This window comes from Monoraphidium neglectum (genome assembly GCF_000611645.1).
Source record: "Monoraphidium neglectum strain SAG 48.87 unplaced genomic scaffold scaffold00817, whole genome shotgun sequence".
Lineage (NCBI taxonomy): Eukaryota > Viridiplantae > Chlorophyta > Chlorophyceae > Sphaeropleales > Selenastraceae > Monoraphidium > Monoraphidium neglectum.
Window position 1 is genome coordinate 1 of NW_014012811.1, and position 14,271 is coordinate 14,271.

The 14,271-nt window shown below is 63.3% G+C and overlaps 3 protein-coding genes across 3 annotated transcripts; all 3 read left to right on the top strand.

Annotated features, from left to right (window-relative positions):
* Window positions 1-322: 322 nt before the first annotated feature.
* Window positions 323-2,129, top strand: MNEG_5468 (phosphoglycerate kinase; the record flags this gene model as incomplete). The annotated part of the gene is made up of 6 exons (XM_014046054.1): window positions 323-387; window positions 745-787; window positions 1,018-1,122; window positions 1,366-1,488; window positions 1,677-1,803; window positions 2,062-2,129. 6 exons carry the CDS (start codon window positions 323-325, stop codon window positions 2,127-2,129), a joined length of 531 nt encoding a protein of 176 aa, XP_013901508.1.
* A 1,725-nt stretch (window positions 2,130-3,854) lies between these two features.
* On the top strand, window positions 3,855-5,278 carry MNEG_5469 (Prefoldin subunit 3; the record flags this gene model as incomplete). Its single annotated transcript, XM_014046055.1, has 4 exons — window positions 3,855-4,028; window positions 4,315-4,408; window positions 4,693-4,820; window positions 5,045-5,278. 4 exons carry the CDS (start codon window positions 3,855-3,857, stop codon window positions 5,276-5,278), a joined length of 630 nt encoding a protein of 209 aa, XP_013901509.1.
* A 1,583-nt stretch (window positions 5,279-6,861) lies between these two features.
* Window positions 6,862-9,039, top strand: MNEG_5470 (hypothetical protein; the record flags this gene model as incomplete). Its single annotated transcript, XM_014046056.1, has 3 exons — window positions 6,862-7,459; window positions 7,710-8,341; window positions 8,710-9,039. 3 exons carry the CDS (start codon window positions 6,862-6,864, stop codon window positions 9,037-9,039), a joined length of 1,560 nt encoding a protein of 519 aa, XP_013901510.1.
* Between the last annotated feature and the right edge of the window lie 5,232 nt (window positions 9,040-14,271).

Here is a 14,271-nt window from a genome sequence, read left to right on the forward strand (position 1 = left end):
GCTCCAAACCTGACTGCGTGCTGTCGCATTGACTCGGCTTTGCCCAAGCTGTGGTGCTGTTCTAGCAGGGTCCACACGCGTAGCGCAGAGCGGGCGTGGCCGCGCGAGCGCAACACCCCGACGGCAGCCATCTGAAGGGGGCTTGAGCATGGGGGTCACCGTATTGAGTAAAGCGCGGTGCTGTGCAGGCTTGAATGGGCAGGCCTTGGGTTGAACCATCGAACCGACAACAAGGCGCGACCTGGGCTCGCCTTCACCCCTGAACGCTGTCATGACAACCCGGCGGCTCACCCCACCCCCAAAACACGCTGACAGTGGCGGCATGGTGTTCACCTTCTACAAGGCCCGCGGCTACAGCGTCGGCAGCTCTCTGGTGGAGGAGGAGCAGTGAGTGGCGCTGTGGCTGATTGTGGGTGATATGGCATGCGTGATCTGCCGCACGCGATCTTACATGTGTGATCTGATGCGTGTGATACGGCGCATCTGTAGGGCTCAAGGCTGCCGCCAACTGTTCCCGCGGGCGACCTCACACTCGTATGCGCACTCATATGCTCACAAACATGTGCATGCATGCATGCATGCATGCATGCGATGCATGCATGCGATGCATGCATGTTTGCACACAAAAAGGCACGCGTGCTCACGCGTGCACCCTTGCAGTGCAGCGTTTGTGCACTCAACGCACACGCGCTCATGCATATGGTCGCTTCGGCCTGACCCCACCACTTGCGCCGCCCCCTGCAGGCTCGACCTGGCCACCAAGCTGGAGGCCCTTGCCAAGGAGAAGGTGCGCGTTTGACCAAACTTGACCGACGTATGACCAAAGTTTGACCAAGCCTGACCAGAGCTCTGTCGGGGCGGCGGGCAACCGTCGCGCTGGAGGGAAGATGCCTGGAAGGATTCCTGCGATTCCACCCCAGGCCACGATGATCTGGACATGCTTGCAAATGGCGAACTCATGTCTCTCATCATCACTCATCCTTAACCACCCGCGCAATCATACCCCCGCGGCACCAGGGCGTCGAGCTGCTGCTGCCCACTGATGTGGTGATCGCCGACAAGTTCGCCCCCGACGCCAACACCCAGATCGTCGCCGCCGACGCCATCCCCGACGGCTGGATGGTGGGTTTGCGTCCTTTTTATCAGCCCCGTGTCGCCGCGCTCGCTGCCGCTGCCGCTCGCCGCGGGGCATTACGCTCGCCTGCTGGCGCGGCTGGGCGGCTGGGCGGCTGGCTTGTCATCCTAGCTCGCATCACGGCGAACCAAACCCAAGAGCAAATCATACCGGAGCAACTCGGAGGAGTCGAACCCGCAACCTCTTGATCGTCGTCATGCCCCTGTTTGCACCCAAATCACACCCGCCAGGGCCTGGACATCGGCCCGGACAGCATCAAGCTGTTCCAGGACGCCCTGGCCGACACCAAGACCGTCGTCTGGAACGGCCCCATGGGCGTGTTCGAGTTCGACGCCTTCGCCAAGGGTACCATCGTGGGTGTCGCCCGCTGTGTGTTTTGTCCGACGACCCCGTATGCTTATTGTGGAGGCCAGGCGGCCGCGCATTTCAAGCATGCTGAGAGTGTTGGCGGGGAAAAGATTCCGCGCACGACAGACAGCCAGGCGCTGCCAGGGCAGCCAAGCAAATGAGTTGAACTCCGCCGCGCGACCGCCCCGCGCAGGCCATCGCCGACACGCTGGCCGAGATCACCCCCAAGGGCGCCATCACCATCATCGGCGGCGGAGACAGCGTGGCGGCCGTGGAGAAGGCCGGCGTTGCCTCCAAGATGAGCCACATCTCCACCGGCGGTGAGCTCTCCCTTGTGTTGGCATTTTGCGGTATGCCGCTGGTCGCAAAAGATTGGGGCTCACTCCTCACAGCCGGCCGGCTGCCGGTCAGTTGTGCCCTGGGAGGACAGCCCCTGCCCTGAAACAACAGCCTGTTGCGCAGCAGACAGGGCCCCCGTGGCTCGCATCGACAAATCCGTCACCCCCACTCCTCGACCCTGACCCCAACCGACCCAACCCAACCCAACCGATTCTCCAACCGACGCGTGCGAACGCCAGGTGGCGCCTCCCTTGAGCTGCTGGAGGGCCGCGTGCTGCCCGGCGTGGCCGCCCTGGACGAGAAGTAGGCGGTTACAGGGGGTTATTGGCGGTTGGTCACGGTTGGTCACTTGCAGTTGCAGTCGGATTTCGACAATCCGTGGAACCCGGCAATAGCGCCGGCCCACCACCTCACCTCAATTTTGCGGAGCCTATCAGAACCAAAACCAGACGCAGCGAGTGAGTTTCTTTCGGGGCACCAGGGGCGTCCAAGGAGGGGCAGCCAGAGAGCTCTTTGACAGAGATCAAATCCGAGCGCGTGTGCGCATGACAGGTGGACCCGCGAATTCATGCGGCATGTGACGGATTTGCTAGTCGCCCACGCATCAATCACATGGGCCCCGTCCATTTGCGTTGTTCCGAGGCTGCTGCATCCTGCTACGCACTGCGGCTTACGACGCGGACGCGCCCCCTGCTTCCGCGGGGCAGGTCGTATGTTGTTGCGCTGTGCCCTGCAGAGGCGCTGCATGCTGTACGCGCACGCCCGCGCAGTCACTGCTGTTGGTAGAAATTTAACTGCCACCAGACAGATGCCAACCCCAGAGCAATTGAAAGCCGCACACCAAAGGACACACTGGGGTACTCAAGATCACAAGGTGCAGCCCTGTCATGCCTCATGGTGTCAGCACGCTTTGCCCCTCTGAAGTGCCCGACGGCAGCATCATCCGTTCCTCCGGAGTTTGCGGAATGTTTGTAGCGGCGAGTCCTGCTGAAAACGGTGTTGCAGCACGTCATCCTATCGTTGCAGGAGGGTCCTACCGAACCAGCGCCTCCAAAACCCCCCGAGCACAATTCGCCAACAGCCAGGCCCCTGTGCCAGCGCCGCCTGCAGTCAGCAAAGTGGGGCGGGGCTGTCGGTGCCACAAGGACGGCCGAAACCTGAGCTGGGATGTTGATCGTGATGCAGACATGAAAATGCGCGCACAGCCGGTGTTGGGGCAGCTGGTCCACAACATGGGCCAGGGCCCAGACAATGCCGGGCGCACGAAAGGCTGACGTACGACGGGCGGCCAGCAGGGGTGTGGTCGAGGCACGGTTTGGACTCGGGTGGTCCCAGAGCGCTGTGCTGACGGGGGCTTCGTGCAAGGGGGTTTCGTCCCTGTTGCATGCTGCACTCTCGCAACAGGCCGGCCGCCAGACTCGTGCCGCTCTGAAACCCGTGATTGAAAGAGTTGCACAGGCCAGGGTGGCGCGCACGTCTGCTTCTAGCAGGGGTGTCGTCGTACATATCGAAGCTCCTGTGCACGTGCCAGAACCCAACAGCGCTTGCAGCTCCCTGCCTACCAGCAGCCTGATAATCCGTATCATATGATATGATGCCAGGCTTCAGGCCTGGTTATGAAACGCCAATGCCTGTTCACGGTGAAAGGGCGAGATGTAAAGCACCACCGGTACGATAGCTGCTGTGACCCTCATGCCGCAGTCCAGTGACGAAGCTCCGTGAGTGCATACTGCAGTGTTCGTGCACTGACCTTTGTTATCATCAAACTTGCATCGCTCCTGCGAGCCCCCAAACTACACGCCAGATCAACGAGATCACCGCGCGGGCTACTTGTCCGCGTGCACCCGCCTTTTCCTGTGATCATTGCATTCAAACACAGCAGTAAAATATTTTGAACTCCCGCAGACCTGCAGCTGTCGGTGCCGCAGCTGCCGCAAGTCTTCGCTTGCGCCTGTGGCGCATCACCACCAGCAGCACACCAGCACGCTCGCCGCAGCCGCCCCAGCAGCAGGCAGCAGCAGCGGCAGGCGCCATGACCGGCGAGAGTAGCTCAGGGCGCGCCGCGGAGATCGCCAAGTCGGTGTTCATAGAGGACGTGGATGCGTACATGCAGGGCAAGCAGGTGGAGAACGTCCTCGTAGAGCTGCAGGAGAGGCTGCGGCGGCTGCGCGGCTACGAGGCCCAGGCGAGCAATCCAGGCGGCCTTGTTTGATCCCACACGCCTGAACGCCATCGACCCTTGCTTAGAAATCAAGCGTGCTTTGCTCGCTGCCATCGCCGCCCCGGCCGCTGCCTGGTGTGGTGCAGGCGCTGCGCCGCGTGCGCAAACCCCGCCGCTCCTTCCTAAGCTGCAGCTGTATGTGACAGCCTCCATCCGTATCCCAAACTTGGGATCACTCTTCTCTTATCCACAGATTCCAGCAGCCCGAGCAGTCCAATCGATCAAAACGTCAAAGCACCATTACAACAATGCTCGCAACACTCCACCGCAGGTCCTCCAGAACCGCAAGCGGTTGCTTGAGAAGCTGCCCGAGATCAAAAAGTCCCTGGAGGCCGTCGGCGCGCTGCTGGCAAAGAAGGACTCGGGTGAGCGGGCCACGAGCAGCGCAGCGCCCTGCTGCCCTGTTGCCAGCAACAGAGCCAGCTGCGGTCGTGCGCCGCGCGCCGCACGACAGGGCGATGCAAACGCAAGGCGCCCGTCCGGCGGCTTGCCTTGTCAGGGCCCGCAGCAGTGTGCGCGATCGCAATCTATAAGGCCAGGAGCCTACCAGCTCAGGCACAATAGAAGATAGAGGCGGCCTGTCCTGGAGGCGCGCTCTCGCATCTCTCTTATGTCCCTCGCCTCCACTTGGCGATTGGTGTCACCTCAGGTGACGTCATCTCGGCTGACTTTGAGCTCACGGACGGCATCTACGCCAAGGCCCACCTCCAGGTCGGCCGCGTCAGACGCGAGCGCCCGGCCGGACGCTCCACCCTAGTTGTTGAGCGCGGCCAGCACGTGGGCACCGCAGCCGTGCGCCACTAGGCTTGGTTGCTGCGGTCCGAGAGGCCGCTGGTTTGGGCTTCTCGCCCTCCAAATTCCCAACGCCGCGGAACTGTATGTGCTTCGTGGGATCCGCACGCCGCTGGACCCCCGGCCGCACGTGTGTGGTCTTGAAGTGCGTCCGTAAAACAGCTGAATTCCCGCAACGGCCCCCGCAACGCGACATGAACTGGCAACAGGACGTGGAGAGTGTGGGGCTGTGGCTGGGGGCGGGGGTGATGTGTGAGTATCCCCTTGAGGAGGCCCAGGCCCTGCTTGAAGCCAACAAGGCTGCCTGCGAGGCCAACCTCGGAACGGCCGTCGACAACCTCGGACTGCTCAAGGACAGCATCACCGTCACAGAGGTCAACACGGCGCGCGTTTTCAACTGGGATGTGGAGCGGCGGCGCGGGCTCAAGGGCGGGGAGCGATGAGGGGAGGGGTTGCAGGCGCGCAGCAGGCGGCGGCCGCAGCGGCGGTGCGGCGGTGGGGCGGGGCAGTGGGGCAGCGGGGCGGCGGAGCGGGTGGGCGCCTGCACGTCACAGCTCGAGGGAGCACGGAGCGTGTGGCAGCATTGCGATTGCATGACAGATGCTGCAGAGTCAGGTCTCTTTTGGGGGGGGGGGGCGCTGGCTTGTTGTGGGTCGGTACGGTTGGAAGCTATGCAAGCCCCATGCCAGCACTAAGCGACCGCGTCTCTGCCGACTGCCTGTCTTCTTGGAATTTGCGGCCATGTAGGAGCCGAATTGTTGTCAAGACGTGCCAGCCACGCCCGCAAGGCGGTCCCGCCCCAGTAGCCAACCATGCTTGCTGGGTAGGCTGCTGTCTCACAGCCTGCAATGCCACGGAAAAGCGCGGGTGTTGTGACTCAGCAGCCGCCAGTACTTGGATGGCTGGTAAGCAAAGAGAAGCAGTGGGCGTATCGAGATGCCCAGACAGCATGTGGATGTCAGTACAGTGGTTTGCGACCTCACATTTGTAAGTCGCCATCGCAAACGTCAGCGGTAGTGTTTGCGACGTCGCCAAACGCCGCAACTTTGGCGTCCATGAATTTTCTCTGCTGGTGTGCTGTGCAACGGCTGGAGCCTGGAGGACCCTGGGCGAAGCCCTGGGGCCATATAAGTGGGAGCCTGCAGGGATCTACTACCACCGGAGGTGGGGTAGCTGCCCGGCAGGTGGCTGTGGGGACTGGTGGTCGCAGCCTTAAATCCCTTCAAGGGAACGACTCGATATCTGTGACGACCAGCACAAGGGCGAAGGTGCGGTTGGTGTGCAGGCGACTGTCATGGGCAGCCGACTTAGTCACTAAACGAGCCACCGGCACCACGCGGCTGCTGCCCAACTGCATGGACACAGCCACGTCCCTACGAGCGTGTCTTGAGGGATCGCCGGCTGCCCCTCTTAGATGCCATCCACCATGCTTAAACGGCTGTTGCATGACTGCCCCCGTATCTTTGCTCATAGAAAAATCAAGCTCGACTGAACAGATTGGACCCCCCATCCCACTGGGAGGAAAGTCTTTGAGCGACACACCAGCAGAGCACAAGCCACCCAAGGCGAAGTGCTCCACAACCTCAACTGGCCTTCATATTTCATGCTTGGTGGCTGCTTTCACTTCTCGGGTGCTTACCCATGTGTGTGCCTGGGAGGTCGTCTAGGTGGGTGTTGGGTGGCCCCTGGCATGCATGCACCACCCGTCAGCCAGGGCCGGCCCGAAGCAGCAACAAGCTCTACCGGTTGCTGGCGGCGCCGCTTCATATGTCCACTTGCGTTGTAGACCTGCGTGTGTCCTCTGGCAGTTCCACCATACCTGTGCAACACTGATCGCATACCAGAATTTTAAACCCTTCACGATCTCTAAATTTTACAACATCGTACAGTTTACATATACCGAGACACATCAGAGCGACGTGTCACTGCGTGATGGTAATTGAATGGCTTTCATCTAGTACCATCTGGTTGCAGTGCGTATCAGGGGCAGCGATTGTGTAGGATTGCTGCACGCAACAGTGCCAGCATGGCGCCGCTGGATGCGGTCGTGTGCAGTGCCCTGGCGGCCGCCCCGCACCTTGACGAACAGGCATGGCACAACGGTCACACGGGTCCCCTTGACAAGCTGCTCGCGCTGCGTCAGCACGGCGGCGGCCCTCTGGAGGACGCGACCTGGGAGGCGATCCTCGCCGCGCTGCACAGCCCGCTCACGGCAGAGCGCGCCTTCCAGGTGTTGGGGCTCACGCTCACCGACAACCCCGCGTGCCGGCGGCAGGCCCACGCGCGGCCCGAGGTTATCAGGGCCGTCGCGCGCCCCTTTTTATCAGACCTCGCAGCCGCCGGCCAGTCGCTGGTCGAGGAGGCGGGTCGCTGCCTGCTTCCAATTTTGAGGACAGACTGCCCGGCCGAGGGCGCCGCCCCCGTCCTCGCCGCGGCGCCGACCATCCCGGCGGCGCTCTGCCAGCTGCTGCCCCAGCTGGTGCTGCGGGGGCGCGACCGGCTGATGGACTGCTTCGGGTGCGTCGCGTCGCTGTGGGCGCTGGTGGACGGCGACGCCAGCGGCGGCGCGGCGGCGCAGGCGCTGCAGCAGCCCGGGCTGGCGGCGGCGCTGCGGCGGATCGGAGGTGCGTGCGCGCTCGAAGGGGCAACCGGCGCGCCCGATGCGCACGTTTACGCGTGTGCGAGTGCTGTGGCTTCCGTACCGGCTGTTTTGGCTGCTAGGGAGAGGCCCGTCCCTGGGCATTCATTCACGCAAGCGCAGCGCCCCGCTGCGTCGCGCGCACGCACTCCTCGTCCCCAAACCCAATCGACCCTCCACCTGCGCGCGTGCCACCTGGCTCGGTTCCCTATGTGAACCCTCACGACCGAGCGCAGACCCAGAGGGAGAGGCGCTGCAAGACGCGCACGAAGACGTGTTGGCCGCGTCGCACAAGCTCGCTTATCAACTGGCGTCCGCCCTGTGTGAGAAAGCCGCCAGCACCCCCAACTTGAGGTGTGCGGAAGTGCCCGCGCTCAAGCAGCTGCAGGCGCGGCTCTTGGCGTGCCGGCCTCTGCCCGGCATGCGGGAGCAGGCCCAGCGGACGGGTAGCCAACGGGGCCAGCAGGGAGCGGCTGCTGGGACGGCCCCGCCTGGGCCTTCGCGGGAGCAGTGTCAGCAGCAGCAGCAGCAGCAGCAGCAGCAGCAGCAGCAGCAGCAGCAGCAGCAGCAGCAGCAGCAGCAGCAGCAGCAGCAGCAGCAGCAGCAGCAGCAGCGAGAGAGAAAGCAGCAGCAGCAGCCTGAGACAAAGCAGCGGCCACAGCAGCAGCAGCAGCAGCAGCAGCAGCAGCAGCAGCAGCAGCAGCAGCAGCAAGACGTTGACTCGCAGAGGGAACGCGGCTTGCCAGCCGCGGCGCCGGCAAAGCCCGCAGCGACATGCGCGGCGTGCGGCAAGCATCGCTGGCCGCCGGGTGTGAAGCTGCGGCCGTGTAGCGGGTGCTATGCAGCTCTCAAGGTCTACTACTGCTCGGTGAGCCGGCTTGCGTGCATCTGTGTGAGACCGCCGATTGAACCTCGATGCAATGTCCAGGCTTGGACACAGCCATGTGGTGCCTGGTCAACCCTTCAAAGTCAAGCCAGCTGCGCTGAGACCATCTGTGTGACTTGACGCCCCACCCTGCTGCCCTCACCAACCACGCACAACTGCCACAAGACAAGCTGCCAGAAGGTGGGAATGCTCCGGCGACGTGCATCGCGCAAGCGGCGTGTCGGCCTGGGGGCGCATTACGGCAAAGGGGAACTCTCATATTACTTTGCAATAAGTGCTGTATCATTTGTTGTTTCCACAAGCCGCAAGCATCCCTTGCTACATCCCCCTGTGTGCTCCACACCCAACAGTCGGATTGGCCGCGCCACCGGGCCGAGTGCAAGGCGGCGCAGCAGCGGCTGCAGCAGCAGCCCCAGCCCGAGGGCGCTCCCGCAGCTGCGCCGCAGCTGCAGGGTCCAGGGTCAGAGGGGGCTGACGCCCCCACCCCACCAGGGGCTGACGCCCCACCACAAACCCTGGAGGGGCTTATGGTGCTGCCAGTGCGTGAGCTGCGGGCGCTTCTGACGTCACACAGCGTCAGCGCCGCGGGCGCGGTGGAGAAGGCTGACTTGGCGCGACTGGTGTTGGGCGTGCTGCAGGGGAGCGGTGGCGGCAGCGCGAGCAGCACCGGGAGCGGCTGAAACGGCGGCCCTACCACCATAGTGTTGTGTGGAAGAGCCAGGGCTCCCAAGTGCCCGCAGGAGTCGAGTGTTGCGGCACTGCACAGTAAGACATTAGCCTGCTCCCTGCTGAGTGTTTAGAACGTCAAAGTTGGTTGGTTGCAATGTTGACTTATTAAGCAGTCCATGTATTGTGAAGATCAAAGCTGGGTGATGGCTGGTGATCACCTCTTGGGTGGAGGAGCTGCTCCATTGATCAAAACGGTGCCTGGTCCCGACTTGCTCATGCTTGCAACAGTGCAGGGGGTGGGCGTGCAGTTTGAGATATGCCATGCATTGCAGACATCAATATCATAGTAGAAAATCGCCAACAAAAGCGATCTGAATGATCTTGTGTGCCTGTGGTGAAGCAGTCGGCAGGTTGCAAAGTCGTTCCGTACTCTCGCTCGGACGACCAAGTGGCTGTCAAAGTCCTTCATACGCCGATCTTTCCTCTAAGCCGTGAGTCCTCGGCGTAAACTGTCTGTTTTCGAAGTGTCCAAGGGTTCTGCTGGCTCGGAGCCATTTCAAGTACCGTTTCGTTGTCTTGAATCTCTACACACAGCAGCGCTGCTCCGTGGTGGCCAGAAGAGAAGCGTCTATGGCGAGGCGTCTGGACGCCGGCGTGTGCGCAGCCCTGGTTGAGGCAGGGTGTGTGTCCGATGAGGAGTGGGTGCGCGAAGGGGGGCCCCTTCGCAGTATAGGACTCGCTGCTTGCCACGACAGCGGCCCCCTGCAAGCCGCAACGTGGGACGCGGCGCTGAGGGCGCTGCGCGAGCCGCGCACCGAGGTCTGCGCGTGCGATGTGCTCGGGGTCGTCCTCAACACCAGCGCGGCGCGCCAGCAGCAGGCGTGCGCGCGTGCCGACATCATCAGGGCCCTCGGACACGTCGTGGAGTCCGGCGGCCACCACGAAAAATCGGCCCGCCAAGCGGCGCAGGCCCTGTCGACCCTTTTCTGCAACCCCAGCAATGCGCGGACGGCCGCCGCCGCCATCCTGGCTGCTGTGCCGGGCATCGTCCCCTCTTTGTGCCGCATGCTCGTCTCCCTCGCGACGCGCGCCAACTACAAAGTGGTGACCTGCGCCTCGTGCGTGACGCTGCTGGGGGCCCTGGCGTCTTGGGACGCCGGTGGCAGCGTGGCGGCGCAGGCGCTGCAACATCATGGGCTTGCAGACGCACTGCGGCGAGTCGCGGGTGCGTCGCGAGCTGTTTGTGTTGTGTGCGCCGCGCTTTGTGTGTGCTCGGCCGGGCGAGACCACCCTTCTGACGCACCAGACAGGTTGCCCGCGCAGCTTCTGATCAGCTGCTTTTGCTGCGTGTACACGCACGGTCGGCCCCAACGCATGGCTGCGCCTCGGCGGCGGCTTGTTCAGCGCCCAACCCCCGCCTTTTGTTGCTGATGTCCCCCCCTCTTTCCCCTATGACATCACGACTCGCTCAGAACCGGAACCTGCGGCGACTCAGGGCGCGCCTGACGGCCTTTGCCAACAAGCATGGCAGGGAGCTGTGAATGTCACCCTCGCGCTGATGGACCAAACCCCCGGCAGCATACCGTGCAGCAGTCAGGGCGAGGCGCGCGCGATGGCGCTGCTCCTGCTCGATCTGACGGAGCGCCCGCCCCCTGCTGGCCTGCCGGAGGCGACCGCAGTCGAAATGCGCCGGCTGCTCCGCGAGCGGCTGTCCCTTCGAGCCGCCTTTCGGCCGTCAGCGGCGCCGCCGCCGCCCCAGCTGTCACCGGCGCCGCAGCGCGCAGAGGAGGAGGCGAGGCGGCAGCGAGGGACGGCCCCGCCTGCGCCGCCGCAGCCTGGCGTTGTTCGCGGCGCGACAGCGCTCGGCGCAGCGGCGGGTTCGGCGGCGATGGGGGAGAAGGCTATCGTGCGGGCCTGCGCGGCATGCGGCAAGGCGCGAGGAGCTGTGGGCGTGAAGCTGCGACCATGCCTTGGCTGCTACCCCGTGCTGACGACTTTTTACTGTTCAGTGAGCGGCGGTTGACGGAGTGTTCTTGAACAAGCCACATTTTCTGGGGTGGATTTGTGTGTCGGGGGGGTGGGGCACGGGCATGAGTGCACGCGTGCGTGCGTGCTTGTGTGTTCATCCACAAGTGTCTGTGTATGGGAGGGCATCTGCACATGCGTGCGTGCATGAATGGGCGCACGTGTGCACATGCGGGTACATTTTTGCACGTGTTCCATGTATGTGTATCACGATTGTGTGGGCGAATGGGTGGGGCAGAGGAAGGGTGGGTGGGTAGGCAAACGGGGATGCCAGCACATTGGGTGGGTGGAAGTTGCGGTGGGGCGAGGGTGACGAAAGGGCCAGGAGGGGGCAGCTAGTTGCAAATGTGGCAAGCGCGTCGGTAGCAGAGAGCTTACATTGCTGGCAACCACCAGGAATGATACCGATGGCCGCTCCGCCATGGTCCCCTTTTTGCCGCCTCGCTGATTGCCGCAGCGTGACTGCCAGAAGGTGCGCCTTCTGCCCCTGGGGATGCATGGGCGCGGGATCCAGGTACCTCTGGCGGGGTCTCAAGCAGCCGGCCTGGACGTTAGGGGTTATGCTTGCAGCAAGAGCGCCCGATTCAGCGTTCAGAATTGCGTGAGGCTTGCTGCACTGAGCTATATAATTTGACTCCTTCGACTGCCGCACCACTCCTTGGCCGCCCAACGTTCTTCCATCGCCTCCCCAGTCTGACTGGCCGCGCCACCGGGCCGAGTGCAAGGCGGCGCAGCACCAGCAGCAGCTGCAGCAGCAACCGCAGCCCAAGGGCGCTCCCGCAGCTGCGCCACAGCTGCAGGGTCCAGGGTCAGAGGGGCCACCAGGGGCTGGCGCCCCACCACAAACCCTGGAGGGGCTGATGGTGCTGCCGGTGCGCGAGCTGCGGGCGCTGCTGACGTCACACGGCGTCAGCGCTGCGGGTGCGGTGGAGAAGGCTGACTTGGCGCGACTGGTGCTGGGCGTGCTGCAGGGGAGCGGTGATGGCGGTGCGAGCAGCACCGGGAGCGGCTGAAGCGGCCGTCGTGTTACTGCAGAGTGCAGAGTGTTATGGGGCAGATAGAGCCAGGGCAGCGAAGTGCTCGCTGCGTTTTGATGTTTTGTCACTGTACAGTGATACGTCACCCTGCTCCGTATTGAGGGCTGAGCACGCAATATTGAATTGCTTGCGATAACAGCTTTGTAAGCAGCAGCAATATTGGAGCTGGGGTGGGTGATGATTGGGAATCACCTCTTATCGTAAAGGCTGCTCACAACGATGCTGTGTCCTGGCTTGCTCATGCTGGGGACAGTGCATGAGGGTTGAGTGTGCAGATCGAGCTCTGCCATGAAGTGCAATCGAAAGAGCTTCTGGAGGTGATAGCAGGAAACCACTGTAAGAAAGTGATCTGATTGATCATATGCCTTCGGTGAAGCGCTTGGTAGCTTCCGTGATCTTATCCAAGCTTCTATCAAAAATTGCTGCATAAAACACTCATTCCTCAAACCCGTCAGCCGCGTCTACGGTACCGTAGCCTGCGTTTTCGGAGTGTCCGAGGGTTTCTGTCGCTGCGGAGCCCTTTCAAGAACCGTTTCATTGTTTTACTTGTCTACACACAGCCACGCTAATTCGTGGGTGCCAGGGCAGAAGTGTGGATGGGGAGTCGCCTGGACGTCGCCGTGTGCGCAGCCCTGGTAGAGGCAGGGTCCATTTCACATGACGAGTGGGTGCATGAAGGGGGGCCCCTTCGCAGTGTAGCACGCGCTGTTGAAAATGACTGCGGTCCCCTCCAAGCGGCAACGTGGGGCATGGCGCTGACGGCGCTGCGCGACGCGCGCACAGAGGTTCGCGCCTGTGAGGTGCTTGCGGTCGTCATCAACAGCAGCGCGGCGCGCCAGCGGCAGGCGTACGCGCGGGCAGACATCATCAGGGCCCTCGGCCACGTTGTGGAGTCTGGTGGCCATCACGACTGGTCGGGCACCCAAGCGGCGCAGGCTCTGGCGGCCCTTTTCTGCAACCCCAGCAATTCGCGGGCGGCCGCCGCCGCCATCCTCGCTGCTGCACCGGGCATTGTCCCCTCCCTGTGCCGCCTGCTCGTCTCCCTCGCGACGCCCGCCACCTACAAGATGTCATCCTGCGCTTCGTGCGTGTTGCTGCTGTGGGGGCTGGTTTCGTGGGACGCCGGCGGCGACGTGGCGGCCCAGGCGCTGCAGTTTCAACGGCTTGCGGACGCGCTGCGGCGAGTTGCGGGTGCGTCGCGTGCTGTGTGCGCTGGTCCCAGTCTGAATCGCCCTTCTGCCGCGCCAGGGAGGCTGTCTGCAGGAGGGACGCGCAGCTTCTGTCCAGATGCTTTGATGGTTTACGGTCGGCCCAGGAACGCACAGCTGTGGCGCGGCAGCGGCTCGTTTACGGCCGGACTGCCGACCTTTTGTTGCTGCCGTTCCTTCCTCTCCTTGACAACGTCGCGACTCGCTCAGACCCGGAACCAGCTGCAGCTTAGGGCGTGCCTGACGAACTTCGTCGACAAGCGTGGCTGGGAGCTGTCTACGTCGCCCGCGCGCTGAGCCAAAACCCCAGCAGCATGCCGCGCAGCAGCCAGGGCGAGGCGCGCGCGATGGCGCTGCTCCTGCTCGATCTGACGGAGCGCCTGCCTCCCGGCCTGCCGGAAGCGACGGCAGACGAAATGCGCCGGGTGCATTGCGAGCGGCGTTTCCTTCAAGACGCCTTTCGGCCGTCAGCAGCGCCGGCGCCGCCCCAGCCGCCACCGGCGCCGCAGCGCGCGGAGGAGGAGGCGGGGCGGCAGCAAGGGGCGGCCCGGCCTCCGCTGCCGCAGCCCGGCGGCATCACTCAAAGCGCGACGGCGCTCAGCGCAGCGGAGGGGTCGGCGGCGATGGGTGAGAAGGCTATCGTGCGGGCCTGCGCGGCGTGTGGCAAGGCGCGAGGAGCCGCGGGCGTGAAGCTACGGCCATGCCTTGGCTGCTACCCCGTGCTGACGACTTTTTACTGTTCAGTGAGCGGCGGTTGACGGAGTGTTCTTGGACAAGCCACATTTTGCTGGGGTGTACTTGTGTGTCGGGGGGTGTGGGGCACAGGCATGGGTGCACGCGTGCGTGCGTGCTTGTGTGTTCGTCCACAAGAGTCTGTGTATGGGAGGGGATCAGCACATGCATGCCTGCATGAAAGGGAGCACGTGTGCACATGCGGGTACATTTTTGCACGTGTTTCATGTATGTGTATCAC